At 35.2% G+C, this 14,967-nt stretch overlaps 1 protein-coding gene across 2 annotated transcripts in view; it reads left to right on the top strand.

Moving 5' to 3' along the window:
- LOC149794301 (cystathionine beta-synthase-like) overlaps positions 1–14,967 on the top strand; it is a 73,880-nt gene that overhangs the window by 29,985 nt on the left and 28,928 nt on the right. For both annotated transcript variants that reach the window (XM_089968458.1, XM_089968459.1), the window contains exons 10-12: positions 4,042–4,126; positions 7,302–7,413; positions 13,552–13,632. In XM_089968458.1, coding sequence (XP_089824584.1) covers positions 4,042–4,126; positions 7,302–7,413; positions 13,552–13,632 — 278 coding nt within the window. The remainder of the gene's footprint in view (positions 1–4,041; positions 4,127–7,301; positions 7,414–13,551; positions 13,633–14,967) is intronic.

A 14,967-nucleotide genomic window follows, 5' to 3' on the forward strand; every position in this document is an offset into this window, starting at 1 on the left:
GTAAATATTCTTTATGGGGAACCACAGTTTAATTACAATGATAATGTTCTTTACAGGGAACCACAGTTTAATTACAGTGTAAATGTTCTTTACAGGGAACCACAGTTTAATTACAATGTAAATGTTCTTTACAGGGAACCACAGTTTAATTACAATGTAAATGTTCTTTACAGGGAACCACAGTTTAATTACAGTGTAAATGTTCTTTATGGGGAACCACAGTTTAATTACAATGTAAATGTTCTTTACGGGGAACCACATTTTAATTACAGTGTAAATGTTCTTTACAGGGAACCACAGTTTAATTACAGTGTAAATGTTCTTTACGGGGAACCACAGTTTAATTACAATGTAAATGTTCTTTACAGGGAACCACAGTTTAATTACAATGATAATGTTCTTTACGGGGAACCACATTTTAATTACATTGTAAATGTTCTTTACAGGGAACCACAGTTTAATTACAGTGTAAATGTTCTTTATGAGGAACCACAGTTTAATTACAATGATAATGTTCTTTACAGGGAACCACAGTTTAATTTTAATGATAATGTTCTTTACAGGGAACCACAGTTTAATTACAATGATAATGTTCTTTACAGGGAACCACAGTTTAATTACAATGTAAATGTTCTTTACAGGGAACCACAGTTTAATTACAATGTAAATGTTCTTTACGGGGAACCACAGTTTAATTACAATGTAAATGTTCTTTACAGGGAACCACAGTTTAATTACAATGATAATGTTCTTTACAAGGAACCACAGTTTGTTACTAATGGACATGTATCCTCTTATTTTTATAGAAGTGAAAAAGGTAAATTTATTTAGAGAAAGGATTTTATGATTAAGAAATAATAACCAGAAAATAGGTGTCTGTTTCATAAAGTAAATAGCTGTTTTCAGTGTTGCAGTTTAAAATACCGTAGTATCACTAATTTTCATTGCATTTTGTTGCTGCCCGGAGCCATGACTTTAAGGACCCAATGAAAAGATAGCCAGCTATGATAAATAAGCAAACCCCCGTTTCTTATTGTGTTTCATTCCTAGAGATCAACAAAGCTATTTGATAAACTTATGTCATTTCTGCAACCTGATAAACATGCACGAGTTTATTTTATTTTAACCATTTCTTTTCTTAAAAATAGTACTATTCTGTATTTTATATTGCTTCAGTGCACACTTCTATGCAGCATCCAGTAGCAATAATTTCAACCCACTGCACAAAATATGTTGCAACATAATAATAAAGAGAAATGAGAAAAACCATAAGATATTCAAACACAAGTATTATTGATAAGGAAGAAAGAATAATAAATGATACTAGTATATGAAAATTACATTTGTTACTTTTTCAAAAATAATTTTTTTATTCAAGTTAAGCTGTTGTCAAAATATTTAAATCCTCATCAAAGCATTTCTCATTTTATCCATGCATGCTTATTCCCAATGAACTGTAAGATACAAGAAGTATGTTTTGAAACACCTTTACTAATAATGAAATAGTATGTATGTACACTAATTAAAGATGAGTATTGAAACTCATACTTAAATCATTTTGTAGCTTGGACATCATGTCAATTAAGTCTGCTGGTACAAATAAATATTTGTCCAGTAAATAATCCTGAAATTGTTGGAATAAATGCTGCCAGCATTCTCAGAGCCAGAGATAATTAGGTCCCATCTTTGACTTATTTTGCTTGATTGATAAAGTTTAAAGTCAAGTAAGTTGGTTTTTACATGAGGCAATCTCAAGCAAAGGAGTGATCCACTGTTATTTCAGTTTAGTTAGCACCTTGCACTTTTATAGACTCCGAATGCATCAAATGTTGACACTGCTTGTTAATTGCATTCAGTAATAGCAATTCATTGTGCATTTAGCTCACAATCAGAATGATGACATTTATTAAACCAATGTGGATCAAAGTTGACTGCTCTTAAGCCTGTATTAATACCAAGTAACGAATGGTACAGCTGTATGGACTGTTTTAAGGAAGAGATCATGTACTCTAATAACCAATTAGCTTAGTACTGCAGGCCACATTGGCTCCCTTTGATGTTGAATATAAGTGATTGATTTTGACAGGTGTTTAATTTGTGCACTTGAAAGTGTTTGTATCATTTTAACCATTGAAGTGACTGACATGTTTTGTCGACATAATTTTGCTCTTTTGTATTTATTTGGGGTCTTTTTAGAGGTTAATGCATGAAATAAAATACCATTAGATAAAAAAATGTCTTTTTTTAGCCATTAAAATTGAGTCCCATGAAAATAAATTATAATACAGTAATTCCTAAGCGTTATGTAAAAAAATAGCAACACTGAAAGATTTATTTATATGCTCTTTCCAGGTCATTGCTATGGTTCCAAAATGTATTGATATGGTGAAATAGCTCTTTTCAAGTTGTATGATTCAACCATGTATTTGTTTAATGAAATAGATAGTGCCTTTCAAGTCATTGCTACAATTCTAGAATGAAAAATAAACTTGAAATATTATGTAAATCATGTATCCACACTTACAAATCTCAGTAACGTACCCAGTTTGGGCCTCTTCATTTACCCTTCCCCACCCCACTCCCAGGTCATTGCGAAATTTGAACCATAGCTGCAGGTTTTGTGAATGTGTGTTTAAAACTGTTGGAGGAAATAGCACCAGTGACATACAGATTGATAAGATCACAGTACCATGACACTTTAAGAAATCATGGGGAGTTAGGTTTGTGTACACAGATTACACTTTGTTGATCTGGTAATTAAATAATTTGGGCTTCTTGCTTAAGAATTGGCTCAGCACTCCATGGCTTTATTATTGGTGATACATGTCTCTAAGAATTCATTGAGCACTCCTGTGCTTTATTTTTGGTGACATGTGTCTCTAAGAATTCATTGAGCACTCCTGTGCTTTATTTTTTGTGACATGTGTCTCAAAGAATTCATTGAGCACTCCTGGGCTTTATTGCTGGTGACAGATGTCCCAAAAAAATATAATTTATGTAAGATGAATACCTCTTTCTCTCCATGGGTTTTGAAAGGCTAGACAAAATGGTTTCATGTTTTAATTGTCCTTTATGAATAGTTATCCTTTATATGGAGGGATTGTTATGACAATATGGTCTTAAACTAAGTAACAAGAAAGAACAAAACCTACAAAATTTGTATGATTGAAAATATTAATTTATTTCCATACAATACAAAGTGAAACAATTAAAAGTCACTTACAAAATAGTGAATGAATTCCTAAAGTCCTAAGTGGTCTTTCCCTTCCAAAAGTTTAGAGTAATCTGAATGAGTTTCAAAAGTATTCCAAATGATAGTCTGTGTTGTAATGATGTATCAGCAATACAGAAGAATCAGTATGTTATAATCCCAAAAGGTCTTTAAATAATTCACAGTAACCCCATGAAAGTTATAAGTCCAAATAGTCTTTAAATGAATTTACAGCTGTTATATATCTAAATAGTCTTTAAACAAATGTTGGAGTACTGTAATTCCAGTGAATGATTTAATTAAATAAAAGAATCAGTCCTCTCAATATAACTCTTCCAAATCTGATAGTACTACTAAAAATACCTAATTCTATGAAATAATTCTATTATATTCCAATTTAATGCACATGCATACAATATTTGAAGCAGCATTATTATATCAAGGCTGGTTATTGGCAAGTATAAAATGCAGAATTAATTATTCTGAAGCATATATGCTAAGTTGGGGTTACTCAATTACAATATTTTAGAGTACTGCAAATTCATTTATTTTCATTGGTATAACTTTTCATGCTTTAGTGAAAATTATATTTTTGTTGGTACTTATTTCATGGAAAGAGAAGGTTTTTTTTGTGTTTCCAAAGTGGGATCCCATCAGCTATGTCTTTAAATTTGTACTTTTGTGAACTTTGGCATCATAACGCCACTTTTTATTTGAGGTGCAGAATAATGTAATGCTTATTCAGTATTTGTTGGGTTTTTTTAATCATTGAAAAATGATGTTTAAGCAAATGTACTTTTTTGATTGAATAGCTTTCATTGATTTTCCAGGTAGTGGATAAATGGTACAAGTCAGATGATAAGGAATCACTACAAATGGCCAGAAAACTAATCAGACAAGAAGGACTTCTATGTGGTAAGAAACGGTTTTTAAATTTGACTTGAAATTTGATGTACCAGCATATATATTAAAGACAGAGAGTGCAAGTTGCTCTATAGATTAAAAAAACCACTTTTTTAATTTGACCAAATTTGAAAGACAGCATTATGCCATGTATGCCTTTAAAGCATGCACATTGAATGCAGTTTCACTATCAGAAGATGGCTGCTTTTCCTACAGAATAATTTAACAATATTTGACCGCTCCGGGGCCTAGTGGTTAGAGTGTCCGCCTCGGATGCGGGGTTTTTTCGGATCAATCCCCGGCAAGTCATACCAAGACTTACAAAAATGGTACTTGCAGCTGCCTCGTGTGGTGCTCAGCATTAAGAGATTAGTGTTAGGACTGGTTGGCCTGGTGTCAGGATAATGTGACTGGATGGAACATCATGCTACATGTTTGTGGCATGATGCCCCATTGCTAGACATCACTATAAACTGTCACACTGCAAACATTGTAGTGATATGGCTGAAGCTGCATTAAAAAAATCCAAATCACGCACACACACACACACACACACACACACACACAAACATCCAAGTTACCCAGATTACCATGCCAGATTACATGGGCTATTTGGCTAGTGTCAGGCAAACAAGCAGTTTCAGGCTTACTAGGGCCTTATGTTCTTGAATAGTAACAGGTTGCAAATGTTTTAAATTCCTATTTACAGTACATAGCACATTAGCAAATCTTATATTTTTATAGCTAAAGTTCAAAGCACGTTAGTTTAACCACCATTTGCATCTTTGGTTACTGAAATATTACAGTTCACATTTGTTTTGCAGAAATTTCTTATGGAAAATTTTTTGACGTTATTCTTAATGGACAAAGTAAAACATGTTTGATAATTTATATAAATGTATGTGCTTATTTTTAATAGAAGGGCTAAATAAGTCAAAATTATAGTTATCACTTAACCTTCCGTTTGTAACCCCCTACTGATTTTAACAAACAAAAAAGCATCAAGGATATAAAAAATGTAAAGAACCTAGTCATTTCATTTCATTTATTTATAATTTATAATCTATTTGATGCCAAGGGTCCCTATCACTGTCAGATTATTGGTATTTTAATGCAATGGAAAATACAAATGGAAACAATGAAATAGACTGCTCAGAGTCCATTTCTGGTTTCTTGAGTAATCAGTAGTTACAATGACTAAATGTAATATTTCTAAAACAAACTGAACAAATACATAAGATGAATTCTTGTATACATGTGCTCAAAGAGATGCAGTTTGAAAATGTACATCATTATTTAGATTTTCCAAGATGGTTAATTACATCACATCTGTTCATTTAAACATAAACAGACCCAAGCAAATATGGTGGCTCTGTTGCAAAAGAAATTCACTTTTCTTTCAAAATGACAATAAGTTGACTGTTTGGGACACAATCTAACTTATAAATATGTGAATGAAAGTTTTTGTGTATTTTTTATATCCAAGATGCCATCTGTTTTTAAAATCATTGGAGTGGGTGGGTATCAACAAATAGGATGGTGTGAGGATACTATAATTAAAGGTAGGAATGTACAAGGTTGTTACTTTATGATTAAAAAAGAAACTTGCCTACGTTGAAGGCACTTGAATCTCAGTCTCCTTAAAAGAGAACTAAGCATGCAATTATTGTTGTGTTTTTTTTAAGTGCTTGCCTGGATATAATTTTTTTTATTTTATTTAACTTAATCTATTAGGCTTTCATCAGTAAAAATAGTGTTCTCTGTCAGCACAACCATTCACCAACAATTTGGTGTCTGCAAGATTACTTATTAAAGAACTGTTGGATTTTAATCACATTTGACGAACCCTGCCAAGAGTTAGATTTCCATCCTTCTCTACAGTCTTTTAGAGGAAATATGTATCCAGATCTCCCCACCCACCCACCACTTTTGTTTAATTTTCCCAAGAATTGATGGATTGCTGCCAGATTTGGCATGCAGCTATGTACTGATGAAACCTTGAATGAGTTTTATATCCCACGTTCCATGACATAATTAATGGTAGTTATGCCTCCTGATTCCACTCTTCTGATTGGTTTCTGCAGCAACACTTTTACTTAAGTTTGTTTACCCCTTGATTTCATTCTTATTACTGGTTTCTGCAGCATAATGTTTGCTGGATTTCAGCCTGGTTTTTGGAATGTGGCTTTATGTTGATGAGACCTTAAATTAATGCAATATCCAACATTCCATGACCTAATTACAGGAGTTATGCCCCCTGTGTACCAATCCTCCTCACTTTGGATTATGCGGCATAACTTTGCTAAGGTTTGATGGATTATGTCTGATTTTATATGCAGCATGTCTAATTTTATATGCAACTCTATAATTATGAGCTGTCCAATGACTTTAATTTTTGTCATTTCATGATGTCATTTACATTAATTTTTCCAATTACTCATCTTCAGTTTTACCAAGGGTTGTTTTAATGACTTAAATTTTCATGTTTCCACACCTCCATTTACAAGAGTTATGTCCCTTTATGGCCTATTCTTCATGACAGTTTTCCACAGCATAACTTGACCAAGGTTTGTTTGATTTCAACCAAATTTGGTATGTGGCTTTAAAACCTTGAATGTGTTGCCAACACTCCAAATTATGCCTCCTGATTGCCCATCCTTCTAACTTTGACAACTGCAGCAACTTTACATAGGTTTGTTGGTTTTCAGCCACATTTGGTATAGGGCTTTATATTAAGAAATCCTGAAGGAGTTTGTTCCTCTACAGACTAGCCATCCTTCAAACTGATTTCTGCTCATTACTTTACCAAAGTGTTTGATTTCAACCAAATTTTACATCCAGTTTTATACTAATGTTACCGTGAATGAATTTAATTTCCAGCATTCCATATAAAAATTGAGAAGATTTGTGGCCATTAATTGCATATCCTACTTTGGTTTCTACGGCATACCTTTACTAAGAAATGCTGGATTTGCACCAAGTTTATCATGCACCTCGAAGTTGATGAAATCTTGAAAGTATAGTATTTACAGCATTCCATATTAAGAGTAATTATGTCCTGTGACATTCTCATGACTTTGCTTTCCCCACACAAGCTCCTCGGTTTAAGGTCTTGCCAACCAACATCTAGTTCATCTATCATTCGTTGCTCTATTTACCATGTTTTTTTTAAATTTTGCTACTTTAGGTGGCAGCAGTGGTTCAGCAATGTACTGTGCATTGAAGGCAGCCAAGGATTTTGGACTAAAGGAAGGACAGAGAGTTGTTGTGATTTTCCCAGACTCTGTCAGGAATTATATGTAAGTCTGCCTTTTACAGATTTTTACAGGTTCATTCCATTGTTAAACATCAACCTTCCTGACGTCATTTCATTTTATGACATTATTTTCCTCATGTGTGTTTAAAAAGCATTAGGGATATTGTAATACCCTCTATCTGGCCACCTCTCTATTACCACACCTTTCCTGTCAATATAACATATAGACTTCCTGTTAGTTATAAACATTATGAATAGTATCTATAGGAAGGAACTCATCCAGCAGATTGCTGTAATTACCTCCCCTGTAACTGTTGGGTGGCTGGCCATATTGAAAATATTTGTCAGTTTCAAACTTCTGCTTTGAACAGGTAATTTGATACCTGTTCCACTCCTCCTCTCTAACCCCTAACTTGTTAACCTTCTTGCTTTTTCTTTGCGTTCTGTTCCCTAGTTGGCATTTTAATAATTCTTTATATCTTTTCTAAGCTTCTGTTAACTTTTTTCTTTCAATTTTGATCATAATTTTTCACATTTTTCAGTCATTAGAAACCTAGTCTTTAACCTTTCCATTTTTTTGTATCAGAACATTGAATGTTTTATAATCTTATTTCTTTGCAAGTGCCATTAGTATTGTGCCTGTTTCATGTGATCATTTAGATATTTTCTCTTATTTTTGGCTAGTTTGTAAATATTTGAATGTTCAGTTTTTAATCATTAAGAGGGACATGACATTTTGCCTCGTCATCTGTTTGTTTATGCATGCATTTGCTATTCATTAGTTGATTGTACTTACAATATTATATGCACTATTTCGTGATAATTGATATGTTGATGCATTATGGGGAAAGTAACTCAGCTATACTAAAATTTACTGAGCTAATTTTCATGCTTGAGTGACTTTAGTGTTTTCAGCTTTCCATTCATTACACCTGCAGTATCTTGAACCCTATTTCACCTATGGATATTTAATTTTGTATGTTGATATACTGCATGAAGAGCTAGTCCACCATGCTAAAATTAGGTCACTGTAACCTAATTTTCACATTGAGTGACTTTTGCATTTTCAAATATTCATTTATGAAGATCTTGGATCTGAAAGAAAGTAACTCAGCTATACAAAATCTAGGCATCTGTGACCCAATTTTCTAACTTGAGTGTCTTTAGCATCTTCATTGGGGGGGGGCCTAGTGGCCGAGTGGTCTTAAGCGCTCTCCGTTACGGATCACTGCCATCTCACCTCTGCCTGCGTGGGTTCGAGTCTCAGATTCAGCCAATGTCGGTATGTGAGAAAGCTTGCCAGTAGCTTCTCATGGGTTGGTGGTTCTTTCCAGGGTTTTCCCGGGTTCTTCCTATACCATTAATACTGGCTGCCATGTATAGCCTGTCATGTGCTGAAAAATGGCGTTAAACACAACAACAACAAGTATATTCAGTTTTCCATTTCTTGTACCCTCAGCATGTTAGACCCCATTCCAACTACTCTTACAAAATTAGATATATAGATGCATTTTGAAATAAGTATTACATGGATAGTAAATTGGACATACTTAAAGTCATTGACCTAACTTTTATATTTGGGTGACTTATGTGACATGAATATTTTCAACTTTCTGTTCAATACACCTGGACCGCTCTGGTGGCCTAGTGGTTAGAGCGTCCGCCTTGGATGTGGGAGGTCGTGGGTTCGATCCCCGGCCAAGTCATACCAAAGACTTACAAAAATGGTACTAACAGCTGCCTCACTTGGCGTTCAGCATTACAAGGTTAGTGTTAGCACTGGTCGGCCTGGTGTCAGGATAATGAGACTGGATGGGATATCATGCTACATGTCTGCGGCATGATGCCTCAGTGCTAGACATCGCTATAAACTACCACATTGCAGACATCGTAGTGATATGACGGAAAAATTGTTAAAGCTACGTTAAGAATCCAAATCGCATCACACACATCAATACACCTGGATATCTTGTACGCTGTTTCATTCACACTTTAGGGGCCCCGTGTGTCCAAGTGGTCTAAAGTGCTCACCATTACAGACCACTGCCACCTCACCTCTGTTTGCATGGGTTTGAGTCTCAGGCTCGGCTAACAAGGGTACTTGAGAAAGCTTGCCAGTAGCTTCTCATAGGTTGGTGGTTCTTCCCAAGGTTCTTCTTCCACCAGTTATACTGGCCGCCATGTATAGCCTATCTTGTGCTGAAAAATGGCGTTAAACCCCACAACAACAACACTCACACTTTTGAAATATTATATGGTGATAATTTTCAAGGATAATAAGTCTGCATCATCAAAACTAAGCACTGTGATAATTTTCACTCTTGAAAGACTATTTTCAGCAGTTCTTTTGTTCTTTCATTAAACTCTCAATATATATGACCCTATTAAACCAACACTTGTGAAATTTGGTATGTTAATTCATTTAGGGAGAGTAAGTCAACTATATCTAAGTCAATGTGACCCGATCTTCACACTTGAATGCCTTTTTTCCCAGCTCTCCATTTTGTTGCACCCTCATTATCTTGTACCATATTTCATCTACAGTTATGAATATTCGTATGTGGATGTTTCTGAAAGAAAGTAATTCAACCACCAAATCTTGGAATCAGTGACTCATGATAGAGTGACTTTAGTATTTTCAGTTTTACATTTCTTACACCCTCAATGTCTGTGAAATTGGTACGGAGATGGATCTTAAAAGAAATAACTCCATTCCAGAACTAGTTTAATGTCAACTACACCCTCCGTATATTAGACCCTATTTCACCTACACTTATGAAACTTGATATGTGGATGCATATAAATCTGAGTAATACTACCATATCAAAATCAGATCAGTGTAACCCGATTTTCATGTTTATGTGGTTTGTGTTTTCATTTGTTTATTCATTAGTCCCTCAATATATTAGACCCTATTTCACTCATACTCATGAAACTTGGTGGATGGTTGCATCTCAAGTAGGCTAACCCAATGATATGCAAAACTGGATCACAGACCAATTTTCATTTAGTGACTTTTGTATTTTCAATTATTCATTTATTACATCCTCAATATATTGGATCCCATTTCTTTTACATATAAAAATGTATATGTAGATGCAGCTCAAGGAAAGTAACAAGATTAGGTCACTGTGACTTTTGGATTTTCCTCCACACTAATAAGTATGTTGTCATTTGTTGTAAATGTGCTTCTGTTTGTGAATTGATGTTTACTTACAATTCTGCGTCTTGTTCTGGTTAGTGTCTTGGTCACATTCTCATTGTTGTTTAAGAACATTGACAACTAAATGCACCAAGTGTAAGAGATTCAAGGTCTTGAAAGCTATGCATAACACATGACTGCCATGTACCGTTTGATCTTCCTCTAATCCTTGAAGTATCTGCACAGCATGAGCAGAAAATAACTCAGTAATGAAGCAGGTGCGATCAAAGTCATTGGGGACAGAGATTCTGAATTATCATCCTGGCACGGAATCAGTAGTTATAGTATTGTGGGCAGTGCAGCCCAGCCCTTCCAACTGCCAAGATTCACATACCTTTGCCAGTGGTGACTATAATTTCTAGGAAATTACATGAAGGACTCACTGTTCTGGTAGGAAATACTTTGCTTTTTTCTCGTCCACTTTTTGACTTGCATATGGAGAGGATTACTGGGCAGACTTCATTAGAAATGCTTGAATCAGGAGAGTTTCTGTTCCACCTTTCATCAGCTGAGATGAATCATGAAGACTGTTTGTCTTTTTGCACATGGGGTTTGTGCCAGCCTGTAGCATAGGAGACTGTTACCAGTGGCCATCTGTTCTACCTCTGGATCAGAGGTCTGTGGTAAAAGGGAGCCTGGACAAAAAAAGCAAATCATATCATCATCTTTTAGTTACTACAGGAGAGTATGAATATTTTTAGTCTGTTGGCCCGTTATTAATTACACAGTTCCATTTCTGGCCATTCCCCGCCCCCCCCCAGTACATTAATCCTTTAGTTGGCTTATACCAGCATACAGCCATCATTGATCCAACTTCTCTGCCTATGTGTGTGAAGGGAACGAAGTTGAGCAAATTTAGATTCTGGACCCAACTATAGTGCCAGTTTATCAGCAGTATTGGAAGACATTAACTGTATTCTGTATCTTGGTGAATATTCACACAGCCATGTCATTGCCGGAAATTTAAAACTTAAGTGGATGTAGCGATCATCCATCCTTCCTTTTTTTTAAACACTTGCTCAAGATCAAGAAAATTGTTAATAACTTATTTGAGTAGATATGCGATGGAGGACATTCTACAACCTTTCTTTTTGGGGTTGTCAGCTACCAGCTTCATTCTTTGCCAGATTAACATTCTGAATGTTGACAAAGATATTGTGGTAGTTAAAAGGACCTCCCTTCTGTTTTATAAAGACAGTCATTGGGAATTCCAAGCAACATTGAAAATGGATAGAAATACAGTGGCAGCGTCTTTGCTTCTGGATGCATGGGAATCTGCTTTTTCAGATATCTTAAGTGATCAACCAGGCATCTCATCACACAAATGCATTACAGCATCATGCAACCTCAGTGTAGTAATGTTTGAATGCTTTTCTTCAAACACCATCACTGATACCACACCATATGGCAGCACTGTCATCTGTAAAGTTTGTCTATTCAGTATTGCCTGTAGGTTGTATTGAAGAAGTGGGAAAACAGGTTGCACAGGAACTACCACTGCAGCTTGCTCTAAATTCCCAATTTTTGGTAGTGTTAATCACCATTACGACATCAGGACAATCACCACCAGCAGGAGAAGCAAGCTAAGTCCAATTGGTAATATTTCTTCTGGTTTTACCAGCAGCTTCAACAACAGCAAAGAAATGTTTCTAACACACAAGAAAAAAAAGCCCTGTTTCTCCTTCCAAGCCTCAAAGCAGACATCATTGACTCACCACCCAAGTCACTGTTAACATTCTAGGTGGCACCAGACTTCTATTTTGACAGACTTGGATCAATCTGTTTCCAGACACTGAATGTGTAATCCAAGTAGTTAATTTCTTTTATCGCTGCCTTCTCACTTCCAACTTTTTGTTCTTGACAAATGTTCCAGCTAATCCCGAAAAGTACTCTTGTGTTGGAGAAAGAATTTACCCTCTTATTGACCCAGTGGGAAGTGGAGATTGCCAGTAGGTTGGATTCTTGTATGTTCCTGGTGGCAAAGGCGAGCAAAATAGCTTGCTGTAACCTGTGATATTGGGCTTAACAGATTCATAGCCAATCTCAATGTGGCAATGACCATTAGATCAGGCAGTCCCTGAAGAGAGTAATATAAGTTTATACCTTCATTAATGCCTTGTGCCATAAGTTTCAGTTGTTCATTTCCATGGAAGAGCTTGTCATTTTTGTGTGTTTCATTTTTGCACTCTTCATTAGTCATTTTACCAAGGTCGTGAACTGTGTCATTTATCACTTCTGGTTGACTTCATCTGTGATGACAGCAGCATATCTAGGTGGCATCATCAAATACACATAGCAAGTGCCCGATTTTTCTTCCTTTCAGATCATGACATTCAGATCACAACCAAAGTAAAATCTTTCCTCTGTCAATGACATAACCATGATTCTCTGTAAGCACAGGTACCTCTCAATTCTTCCAAACCAGGAATGACCAACTGTACAGATGCCCATGCACATGGTTGTGGTGCTCATCTATTGCCTTGCTTCATCACTGTCAAAGTCCAGAGGAAAACCTTTGGTGCATAAGCACTTTGAAGATTAAAAGCATGGTCAATGCTTTTCGCTTCTGAAAGTGCCTGCTCAGCATCAGCAATGCAGTGATAGTTACTATATTCACAAAAAGGGACACTGCACTTTTTTCTCCTGTGTATGATAATCTTCACTGCTTTTCTCGGTCACTGCTTCATATATGATAAAGGTTACTATTCACAGCTTGATACAGGTTACAATATGTACTTGCTTCTAAGCAAAGTCAAACTGCAAACAACAATGATCCTGATCTGTCATAGCATAATGTGCCCGCAGATCAGGGTCTATGTCGTTTGTTCTACTGATTACTCCTAACACACTGCACAGACCCAGATCTCCTGGCACATTATGTGATGGCAGATCTGGGTCTGTGCAGTTTGCAGTTGGACTCCGCTTATAAGCAATTATAGACAGGAGTCAAGATGAAGCTGTATACATTTGCTTTTGCAGGTCCAAGTTTCTGAGTGATGACTGGATGAGTCAGAGAGATTTCTTGGAACAAGACAAAGACTCGGATTCCTCCAAAACTTGGTAAGATGGGGAGCATTAGTAAACCGCTACCTTGTTAATTTGTACCCAGATAACTTGACTTGCAACCGAATTTATTTTTGATAAGATCTGCTGAACCCAATTTTAATGAGAAAAAAATGTGAAGAAAAAAAAATTTGACAAAAAATTCTTAAATGCAAAGAACCCAGTCATATTGAATGACCACTATCACAAAGAATTTTAATTTTATTTCATTTCAGGTACTTTTTTATATTAATGGGGAAATGTGAGAGAAGTGTATGAAAATTACATGTACATACTTAGACAAGGTTAAAGAGTTTTATGTCTAAAGACTACATTGTGAAATCAGGAGGATGAGGAAAAAGAATAACTCTACTAACTCAGCAGCAATGTTGACTGACAACTATTGAGAATTTAATGATCATTTGAAATGAGAACACAAGCTAATTAATAAACTAACGATGGACACAACATCTGATTGCGCATACATCCACACATTAATCTGTTCAACATTGCTGGACAAGTTTTAAAAATTTAAATAAAGGTTTTTAAAATCTTATATACTATATATACTTGCATCAAAGCCAATTTAGGAAAATATAAAATCATAGAAGAACAGAGGTCAGGTTATCGAAAGATAAGTGAAAAATTTAGGATTTTTAACTTTTCTTGTTGACTACTAGTGTATATTGTTTTTTATAGATAGCCAATCATATGCCTAATAATGAGATATATCTCATAGATAATGTGCTGTCATGATGTGAATAAAGTATTTTTTCTAACTTTATGGATAGGATAAGAATGGAAAACAGGCATTACCTGACTATTTTTGTCCCTGTGATATATGTCAATTCACCAGAAAATGCAGCCATAGAGGCATGATTTTATGTGTATTTTCCAAAAGAATGACCATGTTACTAATCTCATAATCCAGTGTTTAATCCTTTGCTAATCAACGATTATTAAAATCTACCTTACAAAAAAACCACAACTACCTTATAAATGCCATTGAGATTTATTTATGTGTAAATAACATATGAAAACAAACCACCCAGTAAATACAAAGAATTAGGAATTATGATTCAGAAGTTATTTATGACAGAAACATTTTGGTATTGAGAGTAGAACCATGTATGATGGTTAGTCTTAATAGTGAGAGGCTCCATAGGGGTTTGTGTTATATGCAGGCCAAGGAAGGGTAATTAATGCGCTAGTTGCAGTATTCGAGTCAGCGTGATTAATATCGTGTTGTTCTTAAATAAAGATCATTTATTTTTCGGGGATTTCTTTGACGGCTTTGGAAATAAAAGCCAGCCACCTGGATTTGGTTAAAGGTTACTTGATTTACCAGAAATT

This window comes from Sinohyriopsis cumingii, chromosome 8 (genome assembly GCF_028554795.1).
Source record: "Sinohyriopsis cumingii isolate HCF-2022 chromosome 8, ASM2855479v2, whole genome shotgun sequence".
Taxonomy (NCBI): Eukaryota; Metazoa; Mollusca; class Bivalvia; order Unionida; family Unionidae; genus Sinohyriopsis; species Sinohyriopsis cumingii.